The sequence below is a fragment of the Eptatretus burgeri genome, chromosome 13 (genome assembly GCF_056783735.1).
Source record: "Eptatretus burgeri isolate ZD-2024b chromosome 13, Ebu_testis_v1, whole genome shotgun sequence".
In the NCBI taxonomy this organism is placed as follows: domain Eukaryota; kingdom Metazoa; phylum Chordata; class Myxini; order Myxiniformes; family Myxinidae; genus Eptatretus; species Eptatretus burgeri.
In genome coordinates, this window is record NC_140973.1 from 22,342,345 (window position 1) to 22,359,844 (window position 17,500).

General features: G+C 42.5%; 1 protein-coding gene across 3 annotated transcripts in view; it reads left to right on the forward strand.

Annotated features, from left to right (window-relative positions):
* LOC147014053 (insulin-like growth factor 2 mRNA-binding protein 1) overlaps positions 1 to 17,500 on the forward strand; it is a 133,431-nt gene that overhangs the window by 98,547 nt on the left and 17,384 nt on the right. For all 3 annotated transcript variants that reach the window (XM_085851655.1, XM_085851654.1, XM_085851656.1), the window contains exons 5-9: positions 3,784 to 3,847; positions 6,999 to 7,304; positions 7,471 to 7,605; positions 14,181 to 14,303; positions 15,678 to 15,813. In XM_085851655.1, the coding sequence (XP_085707781.1) occupies positions 3,784 to 3,847; positions 6,999 to 7,304; positions 7,471 to 7,605; positions 14,181 to 14,303; positions 15,678 to 15,813 (764 nt within the window). The remainder of the gene's footprint in view (positions 1 to 3,783; positions 3,848 to 6,998; positions 7,305 to 7,470; positions 7,606 to 14,180; positions 14,304 to 15,677; positions 15,814 to 17,500) is intronic.

Sequence of the window (17,500 nt, forward strand, 5' to 3'; positions counted from 1 at the left end):
ATATATATATATATATGTATATCAACTCTTCCCATGCTCTTCAAGCTGAAGAATCAATTAAACCCTTACCTTGGTAGCCTTTCTTGATTGTTTATGCAGCTTCTTCTGCTGGAAGAGCATGGGAGGAGGCGATTTATTTATATAATCCTAGCCACCTGGGTTTGTTTGATTTTGTGAGAGCTGATTGGTTATTCCCTCCATTCACAGGTTGAGAGATGTGGGTGGGTCTTTCTTTATTATTTATATCTTGTTGCTTTCGATATTTGCACATGGTATGTGCTTGGGAGCCTCATTGGAATGCATTTATGTCTGTGCTGTCACTGATGATTTGCCAATAAGCGATGAAACCGGTCCAGCAGCTGAGGGGGTGAGTGCAACGTAATACTTGTAACTGATGGAGAATTTCAAATACAGTGTTTAGAAAGTTATTGTCTCCCCAGCCCCCAGTGTTTGTCCCACTGCCCACACCTCCTTCCGACATAATTCAACATTGCCCACTGTATATTTATCATGTACTGTAAGTATCCATAGCCCGTAGCAATTCAATGGCAAGGTGGGTTAAAGGTCGCTGAACTGGAAGGTGAGTTCCTCCCCACTTCGTGGTCAATTAGTGTGCACCACATATGGTTCAATGCCCTCCTCCCCTCCCCTCCCCCATGCGAGGTTATAAAAGTACAGGAACACCAAGTGTTTCTCTCTCTGGTGGCTGGTGCGATCTCTCTCCCTGGTGGTTGCTCTTGGTTTGAGTTCTTTGGCTGGCTCTCTCTATTCACTGGTGCTCTCTTCACTTTATGTACTGTAGTGAAAGGGCTGCTCGTGGTACGGTGGTTTGCATTCTACGAAATCCGGAGGGAGAAGCTATGTGGACAAGCCACCCCACACTGTAGCATGCCGGCCTGATCGGCACAAAGACCGCACGAGCAGGATCCACTCACACCACAGATTTATTTTTGTCTTTTCCTCTCTCCTATCATTCTCATCACTCCTGAGTACATGTAAAAAGGAGATTAGTTTCAGACACCGTCATTCCAGTGGTGCATTCTTTTATTTAAGACGAGCAAACACCACCCATTGCTTCGCTAACAGGAATAGTATAGGGCGGGGTGAGGAGGGGTGGGAGAGAGGGGTGGGGGAGAGTTAAGAGGTGGAAGGGAAAGGAGCGAGAAGGGGTGGCGGAAGGGAAGACAGTGTGAGACGAGAGGAAGGGAAGGCAGACAGACATACGGGGGAGCGTTAATTATGATTCATACTGTCTCATAAAAATGATTTTGCATCAAAAAACAGTGAAGATGGAATCAAAATAATGTCTGAAATCCATTTTCTCCCGGTCATACTATAAACACTGCCCAGAGACAAACACCACCCAGAAACGTCCGGAGACAAAACCCGCCAGACACATCCTGAGCTAAGCCGTCCAGACACAAGCACTGCTCGGACACATCCAAAGACAAACTTCTGTCTGGATGCATCTGGCCACAAACTCCCATCTGGAGACAAACTCCCATCCTGACATAAACACCACCCGGACATGTCCAGAAATAAATACCATCTGGACACGTCCGGAGACAAACACTGTCCAGACATAACCTCCGTCCGGATATGTCCAGAGACAGAGATAAACACAGAGATAAACACAGAGAGAGAGAGAGAGAGAGAGAGAGAGAGAGAGAGAGAGAGAGAGAGAGAGAGAGAGAGAGAGAGAGAGAGAGAGAGAGAGAGAGAGAGAGAGAGAGAGAGAGAGATATAGATAGATAGATGTGGGAGGAGGGTGCTGCACTGTATTTCGAGGGAGAAGAGCAAGGATAGGACAAAGAGAGGGGTGGGAGTAGCAGAGTAATATGTTATGCTTTATGAATGTCACATACACACACACACACACACACACACACACACACACACACACACACACACACACACACACACACACACACACACACTAGTGCTTTGCCGATATCAGCAATTTTTTGGAAATTGGCAAGTTGGAGTCAGTGTGATTACAAACTACAGGACGTACTGTATCCAAAAACCAAAAACCTTGAGTAGCTTTCACGGAAGAACAACGTTGCATTTATGTGGAAGTTTCAGGGATATGTTCACAAATATTAATCTTTATAAACAGTTGCGTGTGATGGGTGGAAAAAAATTTGGCTCGGAAATTTAGAAAACACGTTAGTATGGCAAACGGCTCGGAAATCTAGTGTTATTTCACTACTCGCTCAAAATGACGGAGCACGAACAACTCTCTCAGGTAGATGTAGCATGAACCACTCGCTCAGGATGATGGAGCACTAACCACTCGCTCAGGATGATGGAGCACTAACCACTCGCTCAGGATGATGGAGCACGAACCACTCGCTCAGGATGACGGAGCACGAACCGCTCGCTCAGGATGACGTAGCACGAACTGCTCGCTCAGGATGACGTAGCACGGACTGCTCGCTCAGGATGACGGAGCACGAATTGCTCGCTCAGGATGACGAAGCATGAACCGCTCTCTCAGGATGATGGAGCACGAACCGCTCGCTCAGGATGACGGAGCACGGACTGCTCGTTCAGGATGACGGAGCACGGACCGCTCGTTCAGGATGACGGAGCACGGACCGCTCGCTCAGGATGACGGAGCACGGACCGCTCGCTCAGGATGACGGAGCACGGACCGCTCGCTCAGGATGACGGAGCACGGACCGCTCGCTCAGGATGACGGAGCACGGACCGCTCGCTCAGGATGACGGAGCACGGACCGCTCGCTCAGGATGACGGAGCACGGACCGCTCGCTCAGGATGACGGAGCACGGACCGCTCGCTCAGGATGACGGAGCACGGACCGCTCGCTCAGGATGACGGAGCACGGACCGCTCGCTCAGGATGACGGAGCACGGACCGCTCGCTCAGGATGACGGAGCACGGACCGCTCGCTCAGGATGACGGAGCACGGACCGCTCGCTCAGGATGACGGAGCACGGACCGCTCGCTCAGGATGACTGAGCACGAACCACTCGCTCAGGATGACGGAGCACGAACCACTCGCTCTGTATGACGGAGCACGAACCACTTGCTCAGGATGACTAAGCACGATCCACTCGCTCAGGATGACTGAGCACGAACCACTCGCTCAGGATGACTAAGCACGATCCACTCGCTCAGGATGACTAAGCACGATCCACTCGCTCAGGATGACTAAGCACAATCCACTCGCTCAGGATGACTAAGCACGATCCACTCGCTCAGGATGACTGAGCACGAACCACTTGCTCAGGATCATTTGCTACATTCGGTGATCACTGTTGTGCAGACATGTTCTTCCTCCTCCACCCCCCCCCCAAAACCCCACCACCCTTGTTTATAAATCAATATTTTAACGAAGCATTGTGTGGTTATCGGAGAGAGGGCTCCATAGTGCGTCGAGAATTAGCATAATAACCCGTTCGGTAAGTTGTGTGTGCACACATAACGTGGCGCCATTGGCGGATCACCAAGAAGCTTGCTCGCTATTCATGTCTGCGAATTTACAGTGGTCCTGTGCTCTTTTTCGCACCACATTAGCTGATTTGCACCAAATTTACATGATGGATGTGGGGACATTTTCATTGCCTACCTGCGTGTGTCTTGACCATCGCTGAGGACGAGTGACCGTAACAAAACAACAACAAAAAAAAATTCATATATATATATATATATATATATATATATATATATATATATATATATATATATCTGTTTGCCTAAGTGTGTTTTTTCACAATGTATTTTTTAACATTTGGACAAACCCTGACCTTTCCACAGTCACCACCGAGGCTGAGACAGCAGCAGTAAACGTGTTGTACACCACGAAGGAACAGGCGAAGCTGTGAGTATTGCCTTCATTCCATTGCTAGAAACAAACAAAGCAACCATTTTGCTTTTCCTTTTTCTTTACATGTGACATGAATCATTGAGGTGTGTTATGCTGTCATATGATGGGTGATGTGGCCTTTCTTAAAGGAAACAGGTACCAACAGAGGGACATCCCTCCTTGCAGTTAACAATGGCAACAATCCCAAAGGAGAAGTGTGCAAGGAAGCATTTTAAGCTTGGTTTTGGACACATGTCCCTGCCTTATGGCCTCCTCAACAAAACAAGTTCTGCTTAAATCACAAGGTCTGTTGATTGGCAGGGAGAGTCAGACAGACAGACAGACACAGACCTGTCTAGGTCATAATATGTGCTACCACCCATAAAGATAGTGAAGAGAGGAAAAATGGTGTGGATTAGCAAATTTACCTTCTTATTATTTTGTTTGCACAAAGAGAATGGGGGAGCAGAGGGGAGATGATAAATTAAGAAAACCAAAGTGGAGAGGGAGAGTGGGCATCGTGCTGCATACAAAACAGAATAAAGGGAGGGTGAGAGAGTTGGTTATAAGGGCAAAAGAGAAGAGGTATTGGGTAGAAAGAGAAGGGAAGGACACATGGGAGAGCACATGGTAAGGTGATCAAAAATTCCACCATTTTTGTGTAGCTATTGTAGATGGCTCCAAATGGAACTGAACATAGTATGTCCGTAATCAAAGTCTGATATCTCAACGTATCTTGCCTTTGAATGGTGCTGAATAATAATTTGCTTGAATACTTTCATGCTATTATAACCTGTCTTGGCCTCAACAGACGAGTCACGACTGGTGGTCTCACTGCAGGATGCAACCGAGTGATCTGATTGGTTGATTATAAATAAAGTGTGTGACCGGCTTTTGGACCAACATTCTCAGACCTTATACATTTCATAGGTTGCCTGCTCTGTAAACCGAGCAGCAGTGGGCACGGACTTCTTATAATAACCTGAACCAGCAATGCCATCTACTCGCAGCAGTGAGAACTGAAGTCACCGGAAATAGCTCAGCGGCCATGTTGCGTTGCCACTCGCTAGTCGCGTGCAATTCAAAAAACCTGTAGATGCATTAAGAGTTTTAACTATTTTGCCAGTATTTTGAACCGGTAAACGTAAAAATGCCACAGTGCGTGGCTTTCGGATGCAATCATAAGTCTGGGAAGAGCTCCACGTGCACCTTTCATCCGTAAGAATGCGATTATTGATGCTTTTTTTTCTCTTTCAATCGTCAATCTATTTTTAGAGTATTATTTTAAGAAGTTACAATTTAAACGCTAAACGCCAGTATAACAATCTAAATGATGCCAAAGTACAGTCGATAATTTGAAAGAAAATGTAAAAAAACGATATTATCCAGGAATACGCCGGAAATGAGTTTTCCAGGCGTCTAAAATTTATTTTTTTCTCTCATACAGCACATCTGTGAGTGCTATACAAAGATTCGTCTCCACCATGTTGTTCGAACCATGAACACTGGATTGAAAAATTAACCCATCAGGAAAAAAATTCAGCAAACTGATCCTATTTGCACATCAATAGTTTCCTAACCATTTGCATTGAAGTGTTTCTCCGAGGTTTCGACATATCTTATGTTTCAACCTACTGCGATTATAATAGTTGATCGTCATCTCCTATAGGTCAATTCATATCAACCAGTCTCATTAGTGTGTAGATTATAGATCATATTTATTAAGGTTGTCCAATGTCTGTTCAATGTTTTCATGATTGATCAATATATTATAGACCATACAGGGTAGCTTTAAGCTACTCACATAGGGGGTAGCGTTAAGCTACCCACTATGGCCTATAATATATTGATCAATCATGAAAACATTAATGAGACTGGTACTGGTTCAATATGCTTCGACCTACTACAGAAAGCTACCCTCGATAATATACACATATTAATAGGAGGCCATAGGTTAGTCTGTAGATTATAGATCATATTTATTAAGGTTGTCCGGTGTCTGTTCAATGTTTTGATGATTGGTCAATATATTATTACTTATAGGCCATAAGGCCTATTATTATAGGGGGTAGCTGAAAGCTACTGCCTTATGGCCTATAATAATACAAATATTATAGGCCATAGGGGGTTAGCTATACACATTACATTGATAATCATCAGATCATATGACATATAATATGTTAATCATTCATGAGAATTGTGACACCTCGTACTCACTCACCTTATTGATTTGTGCTGCAGAGCTTATATTAGCTTGGTAGTGATAATGGGCGGCGGAGACTGTTGTTAGTGAAATGAAAATCCTGTTCTTCTTATTAAGCTGGACAAAAATGTTTCCAACGAGAAATTCGGCACAGATTAATATATTCAATCTGTGAATTCGGATTGGCAACGCAACATGGCGACTTCAGTCGACCTCTGAGTTCAGTCGACAGAGGCCGTTGCTGGTCCAGGTTATTATAAGAAGTCCGTGGCAGTGGCGCCAGACTGCAATGGGGGCAAAGTTTGGTGGTAGAAATGCAAGATCGATGCGATGTCAAGGCGATGATTTGCAGCCACCTACTCACTTTCCTTGCTTGGTACCTCTCTCACTATGTCTGGTCCTTTCTCGTCATTACTGGTATATTTACGTTCACCTGTAGCCACTTTTATTGCGGCGAACAGTAGCATGCCCGCCAGACCAAACAAACCCCACTCAGTCGGCATCGCTTCGCAAGCCCCAAAAGCCTGGCGGACGCTTGCAGGGCACCCTTTTAAATAAATAAAATAAGGATAATGAGATGTGGGGGAAGAAGGGGTACAAGATATGTTGGACATGTGGCTTCTACTCTCTAACAGTTATGAACCAACCCACATGTGTGCATCCCCAAAGTATGTATGCAAATGTGATTATTTGCTTAAACTTTACAATTACATAGTTAGGGGGGGGGAGAGAGGGATGAACACTCCTTCCTGTGCACATTTCGATATTTTATTCTTAAATGGTACCATTAACTTACTTTTTCAGTCTACACCATCGCTAAACAAGATTTAAACAAGCTTCCTTGTGATATATAATCAGATTTTTATTGGTTTCATTCACAAACGACAGCAATTTCTCTTTTTATTTTTGGACACAATACTGGCTTGAGAGAATAATATCTTATTTACATTAACTTCCCCCCAGGGCATTGGAGAAGCTCAATGGGCAACAGATGGAGGCCGGCACACTTCGGGCCTCGTACCTACCGGATGATACAGCCGGGCCACCGTTCGGTCAAAACCGCCGGACGTCGGGTCCAAGGGGATCATATGGGAGTGGAGGTGCTGCGGCCGGGGGTTCAGGTGTTGGACCCAGTAGCTCGAGTGGCGTACGAGGACGACCGGTGAACGACCTGCCTCTCCGAATGCTTGTTCCAACGCAGTTTGTTGGAGCAATTATTGGCAAAGAGGGCGCAGCTATCAAACGCATTACACAGCAAACACAATCTAAGTGGGTGTCATCTTTTGAGAGGATTAAAAATATGACAAGTTAAACAGCAATAAATTATTCTTAAATAGATGAATATTATGACAATTCTAATGATATCTAACCCAAATTGCTCCCCACTCCCCTACACCCTTTCACCCACTATCCTGCATATTCAATTCACGTACAGGATTGACATCCACCGCAAGGAAAACACAGGGACATCGGAGAAACCCATCACGATCCAAGCGAATCCCGAGGGATGCAGCTCGGCCTGTCATCTCATCCTGGAATTGATGGAAAAGGAGGCACATGACACAAAATCGTAAGATGTATCCCATGCCACATGGAACCACCGATTCTTTAATTTCTCGATTGTTGGAAGCACAAATCTGAATGTATGGTTCCATGCATACTTTATCGTTAAGTACGTAAATTATTAGAGCTTCCACAGGACATTGTCAATCAGGAATAGTTAATCTAAGCAATAAGTAAGTGTTTACAAAACAAAACTTGTACGATTTTGTAATATAATCTCTGATATGTTTCTGCACTTAAACCACAGCCTATTCTGTACTCCATTGATGATAACATTTCTAGCTTTGCTTACTTCATGATGCAACACCATTATGGGAGCTTCTAATAGTCAGAACGGTCTCTATTCAAGGGCAAAAACCAAGCAGCTAACTCCAAATTAAAAAATAATTAACCTTAAAACATAATAAAATTATAATCTTACGGTAATTGTGTTTCCTTCCTTCCTCTCTTTCCTCTTTCCTTCTTCGTTCATCCCTTTGCTTGATATATCCAATTGTGACCCCCCACTACCTGCACTATCACCTTGTTGCCTTTCTTGCTTCACCCGCTCCTGAAGGGACGGGAGAAGCCAGTATAATCAGTCTTTGTGTCAGTTTGTGAGTCCACATACAGGTCGACTTTAAAATAGATCGTTCATTATCAGATCGACTGCAAACTAAATACCCTAAGACCGAATGAGGCTCTTTATTGTTAAATGCTCTGTCTTGTTACCCTCTGTAACTTCGCTCTTCCATCAACCACGACTTTGCATGTAAAATAAAGGAAGATTGAAGATGGATATTAAAAATAATCCTTGGTGCACCTAAACAAAAGATTTTATGTAGGATAGCTGTTTCATGATAAGATGGGAACCTATTAAATTTGAAATGTCCATTGACTGACTGCTGAAAGTTCTGTTACACCAGTGGAATTCTATTTTTAAAAATGAAGAAGAACAGTCGAATAGACACCTTCAACAAAGTCAATTCTGATTGGACGTTCTCTAATGATGCGTCATCACCTCCCAATGGTCAAGGTGGGAGGAGCCTGTTCAGTGTTCAGCCCTCCAATTGGAGGTTGCACAGTCTGAGGAGGAGCCGCTAAGGCTGTTGTAGAATCTTGTTCATCACAATCTGTGATCAAAGCTGAACACTGAACAGGCTCCTCCCACCTAGACCATTGTGAGGTGATGACGCATTAGTGGAGAACATCCAATCAAAATTGACTTTATTATCCTGCCTCCCGGAGGGAGGGAGCGGGATATTGTAATCGCCGGTTTGTTTGTCTGTCTGTCTGTTAGCAACTTTATGGCAAAACGGCTTTAGCAAACACTATCAAATTCAATCCACAGGTGGGCAATGAACCTTAGACGACCCCATTAACTTTTGGGTCCAATTGGATCAAAGGTCAAGGTCAAGGTCACGAAAAGATCAAAATCGTTTTTCGCTCATAACTTCGTCAAAAATGATCTGATTTACTTCAAGCTAAGCTTATAGTGAACCTTGTTCTATTTGTCACTTATAATCCTACCCATTCCTATAGTGAAAAATGCATATTTGTGAAGATCGGTAGGGTCCCAAGTTTTGGGGGTCATGGTCATCGGTCAAAATTACAAATTTTCCATTAATACTAAAACATGGTTACAAAATACAACTTTACGGGAAAACGGCTGGCTCAAACTGTCAAATTGTATCCACAGGTGGGTAATGAACCTCAGATGACCCCATTAACTTTTGGGTCCAATTAGGTCAAAGGTCAAGGTCAAGTCACAAAAAAGGTCAAAATCATTTTTCGCTCATAACTTCGTCAAAAATGGTTTAATTGACTTCAAATTAAGACTAAAATATTCCTTATTCTATTCCTTATAATCAACATTCAGGTTAAGGATGTATCAAATTTAAATTTGTTCCCCAAAATAACTTTATGCCTTAAATGGGTGGGATTTGTTGTGCCTGGCACCACTTGTTTAAAACATGTTTTAATATGATACGTGCAAGTAATATTTTTTTTTTTTTTAAAAGCTTAATCCATCAATTAATCCATTTATTGATTTTAATTATTACCTCCGCCACCGAAGGTGGATGAGGTTGTTTTCACGCCTCTGTCTGTCTGTCTGTCTGTCTGTGTACAGGATATCTCAAAAAGTTGTGGACAGGTTGGGTGTGTGACAAGGACAAACTGATTAGATTTTGGGGAAGATCCGGATCTGGATCCAACTAATTGAGTTTTTAAAGTGATTCTTCACCATTGAGAGATCAGGCCAAAATGATAAATAGCACGATATCTCAAAACGTTGTGGACCGGTTGGGTGTGTGACCATGGCAAATTGATTCGATTTTGGTGAAGATCCAAATCCGGTTCTGGATACGATGATTATTTGATTTTTAAAGTGATTCTTTACCTTTGAGAGATAGTGCCAAAAACGATATTTCGCATGATATTTCAAAAATGCATTTGGGCCCGATATGTTCTCATGGATCAGGCATTACGTGGCGGAGGTATGCGCTCTAACAAGTGCCCTTCTAGTTTACAATTGTTTTATTAAAAATTATCTCAAAGACTTCATTTCAATGAGGGTGTTCTGTATTTATTTTAAGATTCCGAGTTTTCCTGCACATTTTGTTCATATCTCCAGACTATCCATCATTTTTGCCTTGTTTTCATGTAAATAATCACTACCAGCATTTGAATCCCCTGCATCCCACCACTGACAACAATAGATGCACCAGACTTGCAAGAATTGGTGCATTTTTGTTCTTCTTTCTCAGTATTAATTGGAGTTTTTAAGTCGCATTATATCAAAGTAGCTGTGCTGAAGCATCAACATGGGTCAAGTTATTTGAAGCAAAGTGATAATAACGTGATGAAGAATGAGAATCGGTGAAAACAGGAGAGTTGTATTTAATACATATCACACGAAGAGCAATTGTCCAAGTTTATCATGCAGTGAGCTGGCTTATCACATGTTCCAGTGTACCTTGCTGTTACATGGCTTATCACATGTTACAATACACCATGCTGTTACCTGGCTTATCACATGTTACAATGCACCATGCTGTTACCCGGTTTATCGTATGTTACAATGCACCATGCTGTTTCCTGGATTATGGTATGTTACAATGCACGTGCTGTTACCCGGCTTATCACATGTTACAATACACCATGCTGTTACCCGGTTTATCGTATGTTACAATGCACTGTGCTGTTACCCGGCTTATCACATGTTACAATACACCATGCTGTTACCCGGTTTATCTTATGTTACAATGCACTGTGCTGTTACCCGGCTTATCACATGTTACAATACACCATGCTGTTACCCGGTTTATCACATGATACAGTACACCATGCTAGTAAATGGCTTATCACATGATACAGTGCACCATGCTATTAAATGGCTTATCACATGTAACAGTGCACCATGCTATTACAAGGCTTATCACATGTTACAGTGCACCATGCTATTAAATGGCTAATCACATGATACAGTGCGTCATGCTATTAAATGGCTTATCACATGTTACAGTGCACCATGCTATTACATGGCTTATCACATGATACAATGCACCATGCTATTAAATGGCTTATCACATGTTACAGTGCACCATGCTATTAAATGGCTTATCACATGTTACAGTGCGCCATGCTATTAAATGGCTTATCACATGTTACAGTGCACCATGCTATTAAATGGCTTATCACATGTTACAGTGCACCATGCTATTAAATGGCTTATCACATGTTACAGTGCACCATGCTATTAAATGGCTTATCACATGTTACAGTGCACCATGCTATTACAAGGCTTATCACATGTTACAGTGCACCATGCTATTAAATGGATTATCACATGTTACAGTGCACCATGCGATTACATGGCTTATCACATGTTACAGTACACCATGCTATTAAATGGCTTATCACATGTTACAATGCACCGTGCTGTTACCCGGTTTATCACATGTTACAATACACCGTGCTGTTTCTTGGATTATCGTATGTTACAATGCACCGTGCTGTTACCTGGCTTATCACATGTTACAATACACCGTGCTGTTACCTGGCTTATCACATGTTACAATACACCGTGCTGTTACACGGTTTATCGTATGTTACAATGCACCGTGCTGTTACCTGGCTTATCACATGTTACAATACACCGTGCTGTTACCTGGCTTATCACATGTTACAACACACCATGCTGTTACCCGGTTTATCGTATGTTACAATGCACCATGCTGTTTCCTGGATTAGGTATGTTGCAATGCACCGTGCTGTTATCTGGCTTATAACATGTTACAATATACCGTGCTGTTACCCGGTTTATTGTATGTTACAATGCACTGTGCTGTTACCCGGCTTATCACATGTTACAATACACCATGCTGTTACCCGGTTTATCGTATGTTCAATGCACCATGCTGTTACTGGTTTATCGTATGTTACAATACACTGTGCTGTTACCGGTTTATCGTATGTTACAATGCACAGTGCTGTTACCCGGTTTATCATCTGTTACAATGCACCAAGCTATTACCCGGTTTATCATCTGTTACAATGCACCAAGCTATTACCCAGCTTATCGTATGTTACAATGCACTGTGCTGTTACCCTGGCTTATCATATGTTAAAATACACCATGCCGTTACCCGGTTTATCGTATGTTACAATGCACCGTGCTGTTACCTGGCTTATCACATGTTACAGTGCATGTTACAGTAGATAAACCGTGTAACACCGTGCTGTTGCACGGTTTATCGTATGTTACAATGTACCGTGCTGTTACCTGGCTTATCACATGTTACAGTGCATGTTACAGTAGATAAACCGTGTAACACCGTGCTGTTACACGGTTTATCGTATGTTACAATGCACCGTGCTGTTACCTGGCTTATCGCATGTTGCAATACAGCATGCTGTTACCTGGCTTATCACATGTTACAATACACCGTGCTGTTACCTGGCTTATCACATGTTACAATGCACCGTGCTGTTACCTGGCTTATTACATGTTACAATACACCATGCTGTTACCCGGTTTATCGTATGTTCAATGCACCATGCTGTTGCTGGTTTATCGTATGTTACAATACACTGTGCTGTTACCGGTTTATCGTATGTTACAATGCACCGTGCTGTTACCCCATTTATCATATGTTGCAATGCACAGTGCTGTTACCTGGTTTATCATCTGTTACAATGCACCAAGCTATTACCCGGCTTATCGTATGTTACAATGCACTGTGCTGTTACCCTGGCTTATCATATGTTAAAATACACCATGCCGTTACCCGGTTTATCGTATGTTACAATGCACCGTGCTGTTACCTGGCTTATCACATGTTACAATACACCGTGCTGTTACCCGGTTTATCGTTTGTTACAATGCACCATGCTATTACCCAGTTTATCGAATGTTACAATGCACCAAGCTATTACCCGGCTTATCGTATGTTACAATGCACCATGCTGTTACCCTGGCTTATCATATGTTAAAATACACCGTGCCGTTACCCGGTTTATCGTATGTTACAATGCACCGTGCTGTTACCTGACTTATCACATGTTACAATATACCGTGCTGTTACCTGGCTTATCACATGTTACAATACACCATGCTGTTACCCGGTTTATCGTATGTTACAATGCACCATGCTGTTTCCTGGATTATGGTATGTTGCAATGCACCGTGCTGTTACCCAGCTTATCACATGTTACAATACACCGTGCTGTTACCTGGTTTATTGTATGTTACAATGCACTGTGCTGTTATCCGGCTTATCACATGTTACAATACACCATGCTGTTACTGGTTTATCGTATGTTACAATGCACCGTGCTGTTACCCGGTTTATCATATGTTGCAATGCACCGTGCTGTTACCCTGGCTTATCATATGTTACAATGCACTGTGCTGTTGCCTGGTTTATCGTATGTTACAATGCACCGTGCTGTTACCCTGGCTTATCATATGTTACAATGCACGTGCTTTTACCCTGGCTTATCATATGTTACAATGCACCATGCTGTTACCTGGTTTATCATATGTTACAATGCACTGTGCTGTTACCCTGGCTTATCATATGTTGCAATGCACCGTGCTGTTACCCGGTTTATCTCATGTTGCAATGCACCGTGCTGTTACCCGGTTTATCGCATGTTACAATACACCGTGCTATTACCTGGCTTATCACATGTTACAATACACCATGCTGTTACCCGGTTTATCGTGTGTTACAATACACCATGCTGTTACCCGATTTATCGTGTGTTACAATGCACCATGCTGTTACCCAGTTTATCGCATGATAGTTTTTGACGGACGTCTCCCACTTCTTCTGTTTTTTTGTTACTGCACTCCTGGTTCCACTCTTTTGTCCTCAATGTGATGTCGGTGCCACACCTGGTCAATCTTCTGCCATGTAATCTCAATACACAGAAAGCGGATAGCAAGTTCACTACATATGCTTTGATAAAGTATTTACTTTCATCTTTGATGTCTGTACATCATCCGTAATTTCCAAGGTCATCTCATTGCATCTCGACACCTTATTTAGCACTAACACGAACAGTCGCTGAACTGCACTCCCTTTTAATGTGCAGGGCCGAGGAGATCCCTCTGAAAATCCTGGCACACAATAACTTTGTCGGCCGCCTCATTGGCAAGGAGGGAAAAAATCTGAAGAAGATCGAGCAAGAAACGTCCACAAAAATCACCATCTCTTCGTGAGTTTGTCCTTCCCTCAGAGACTTAATGGTCGAGCTTATTGATCGAGAACATACTTGAGTGTATTGCTTCCATCTCCATCAGGGTGAAGCTGCACTTCATGCATGATAAGATGCAGGTGTTCCATTTTTAATATTTAATTAAACCATTGTGTTTGTTGTACTTCTGTCATTTCTAAAGCGTAATTGGATTCTGATTTTCTGTTTGTTAAGCACCATTAAAGCTCCACCATATCTATGGAACACGGTGCAATAGCCAGTGACCAGTTGTCAATTAATAGTCGGATTCTTTCGTATGCAGCACTTGAATGCAGGTAGCATCATTTGCTGCATGGTCTGGCTGTGCCACTGTCGTCGTGCCCCCTGTAGGTTAGAGTAGGAATTTATATTTGGAATTTGTCCAGGGTGTCAGCGATAGCTCACCTACTGTTTGTGAAACACACAGTGAGATCTTTAATGTCAACTATTGATCAGGGCTGGTAGACAGGTCCTCCGGTTTAATGTTCATCTGCGGGACGGCACAACCACTGATGACTCGGCCTGCGTGTGAAACATCAGGATGACAGTTTATAGCTTGGTTGGGATTTGAACGCAGGCTCGACAGCTCATATGCAAGTGTGGCTATCACGTCTCGGCTGTCATACCTCAAGTCTAGGCTATCATGTCACCCTTAAATTAAATTTGATATACTGCAATAAAAGGGAATTAAACTTTATATCATGTAAATTTATTTGTAGTATAATGCAAATAAGGGGATTTAACTTTAAGACATGTAATTTAAAATAATGTAATGTCATGCACCAGATCACAATTGAAGAGTCCCATTTCCAGGGCCTATCACATTTGTAATAATCTCAGATCCTCTGAAAACTTTGGGATTATCGGACACTTGATATAAACGTAAATACTGGACAGCAGACATTCATGTGGACCCCTTATTCCACATGTCATGATGTCTATAAAATGGTGGCCTTCAATTATTGTCTTTAAATGACATCTACAACTTCCCGATGGCTTGTTTGTGATGATGGTGGAAAGTCTATCGATTCACAGTTGAAAAACATTTAATTTTGAACTCTTTACATATCCAGGGCTCTGAAAATATTTCTCTCTTTATGAGTGTGTGCATGTCTCGTGTTTTAAGGATGGATGCACTGTTTCCTGTCCTCATAAAATGAGGAAAGCTGGTATGAGATTTCCACAGACTAGGTAATAAGTACATGTCTTGGAGCAGCTGCAGGGATGAACATGTCTTAGAGCAACTCCATTGGGCTTGGATTGTGAATGGGTGGGGCTGTTGATGAACAAATCATATTTTTACAGAGCGATGGCTGTCACTAATGTAAATAGCTGTGCATATTCATATGACCACAGGCTGCAGGATCTGACACTGTATAATCTGGAGCGGACCATCACTGTGCGTGGCACCATCGATGCGTGCTGCCAGGCTGAGGAAGAAATCATGAAAAAGATCCGTGAGGCCTACGAGTGTGACGTCGCTGCAATGAGCGTAAGTGTTTCACTGCTTTCATGCTATCCATTCAGCAGAGACTTGTAAGGTCTCAATTGGAATTGAGGCATTACCTTTTACAATGTGGATAATAGTGCCAGCCTTTAAAATCGAACAAGTCAAGCGATTTTAAATCGTTCATTCATTCATCCATTGGTGTTGGCTTAACGGTTAAGATGGCTGCCTTAAAATCTTGAGGTCTTGAGTTTGTGCTCCTGTCATGCTGTTAAATAACACCAGGTGGGTTGACTCAGCTTGTCATCCTTCTGAGGTTGGCAAAATGAGTACCAGCTTACTGTAAATGGGGCATTGCATCAGTGGCACAGCCATGCTCCCATCAATGATGAAACCAGCAGCCACAGGCTGCATACAAAATAATAATAATAATAATAATAATAATAATAATAATAATAATAATAACTAGAGGGCTGCATTCGCTTGCAGCGAATACGTATTTGGCAACGTCATGAACTTTGACGCCTACGATCTCAGAAGATATAGGTCACACAACTTTTTTGTAGTGAGGTTTTTTGTAGACCCTGTTGCGTCCTTTCAGAAAATGTCAGCGGCTAACCTGTATCTTTCCGTGGGGCGAAGATATGGGGCAAAATGTGTTTTTGTTGAACTTTGACCCCGACCGATCTCACAAGATATAGGTCACACAACTTTGGTCAAATAAGATTTTTTTTGTAGGCCCTGTTATGACCTATCAGAAAATGTCAGCGACTAACCTGTATCTTTCCGTGGGGCGAAGATATGGGGCAAAATGTGTTTTTGACCAACGTAGTGAACTTTGACCCCGACCGATCTCAGAAGATATAGGTCACACAACTTTGGTCAAATAAGATTTTTTGTAGGCCCTGTTATGGCCTATCAGAAAATGTCAGCAGCTAACCTGTATCTTTCCGTGGGGAGAAGATATGGGGCAAAATGTGTTTTTGACCTTTTGTGTGACCTTGACCTTAACCTTGAGAATTTCAAGGTCAAAAGTTGACACTGCACTTCCTTGAATGCAGCCCATTTCAAAGACATAACTGTTAGTGCTCCTTCATAAAAGCCCGAGGAGGAGTTTTAGGGCAATGGATGTGTGACGAAAATAAAGAATAATAATAATAAAGAATTCCTGTAATAATAGTGTATTTGGCATGGAATTGCCAAATACAATAATAATAATTCATTCACATCAGCCGACTTATCTGCCCTCTGCTGGAAGAATACCTCCCTCAACTCGTGTTAATGGTAATGGCATACTCGCCATGCGAGTGCACCAAGTGCACCTTGACGAGAGATGTAAGAACTAAAGGATAAAATAAAAAAATCCAACTACTGATCACGCATGAACCGCACTACAGTATAAGACCCAAAAAATCTGAGCCATTATCGTCTTCTATTGGAGGGTTCCAACCCCAATATTATCACTGTTCTGAGTGAATTGTCACAATTTAACGATCTGTTACTTGAACTAAGTGAAGCATTTATTTGGGCTGTAATCTGAGGTGCAGATAATTGGTGATTTCTGAGGCTGGTAACTCTAATAAACTTATCCTCTGCAGTAGAGGTAACTCTGCGTCTTTCTTTCCTGTGGCGGTCCTCATGAGAGCCAGTTTCATCACAGTGCTTTATGTTTATTGCGACTGCACTTGAAGAAACTTTCAAAGTTCTTGAAATTTTCCGGATTGACTGACCT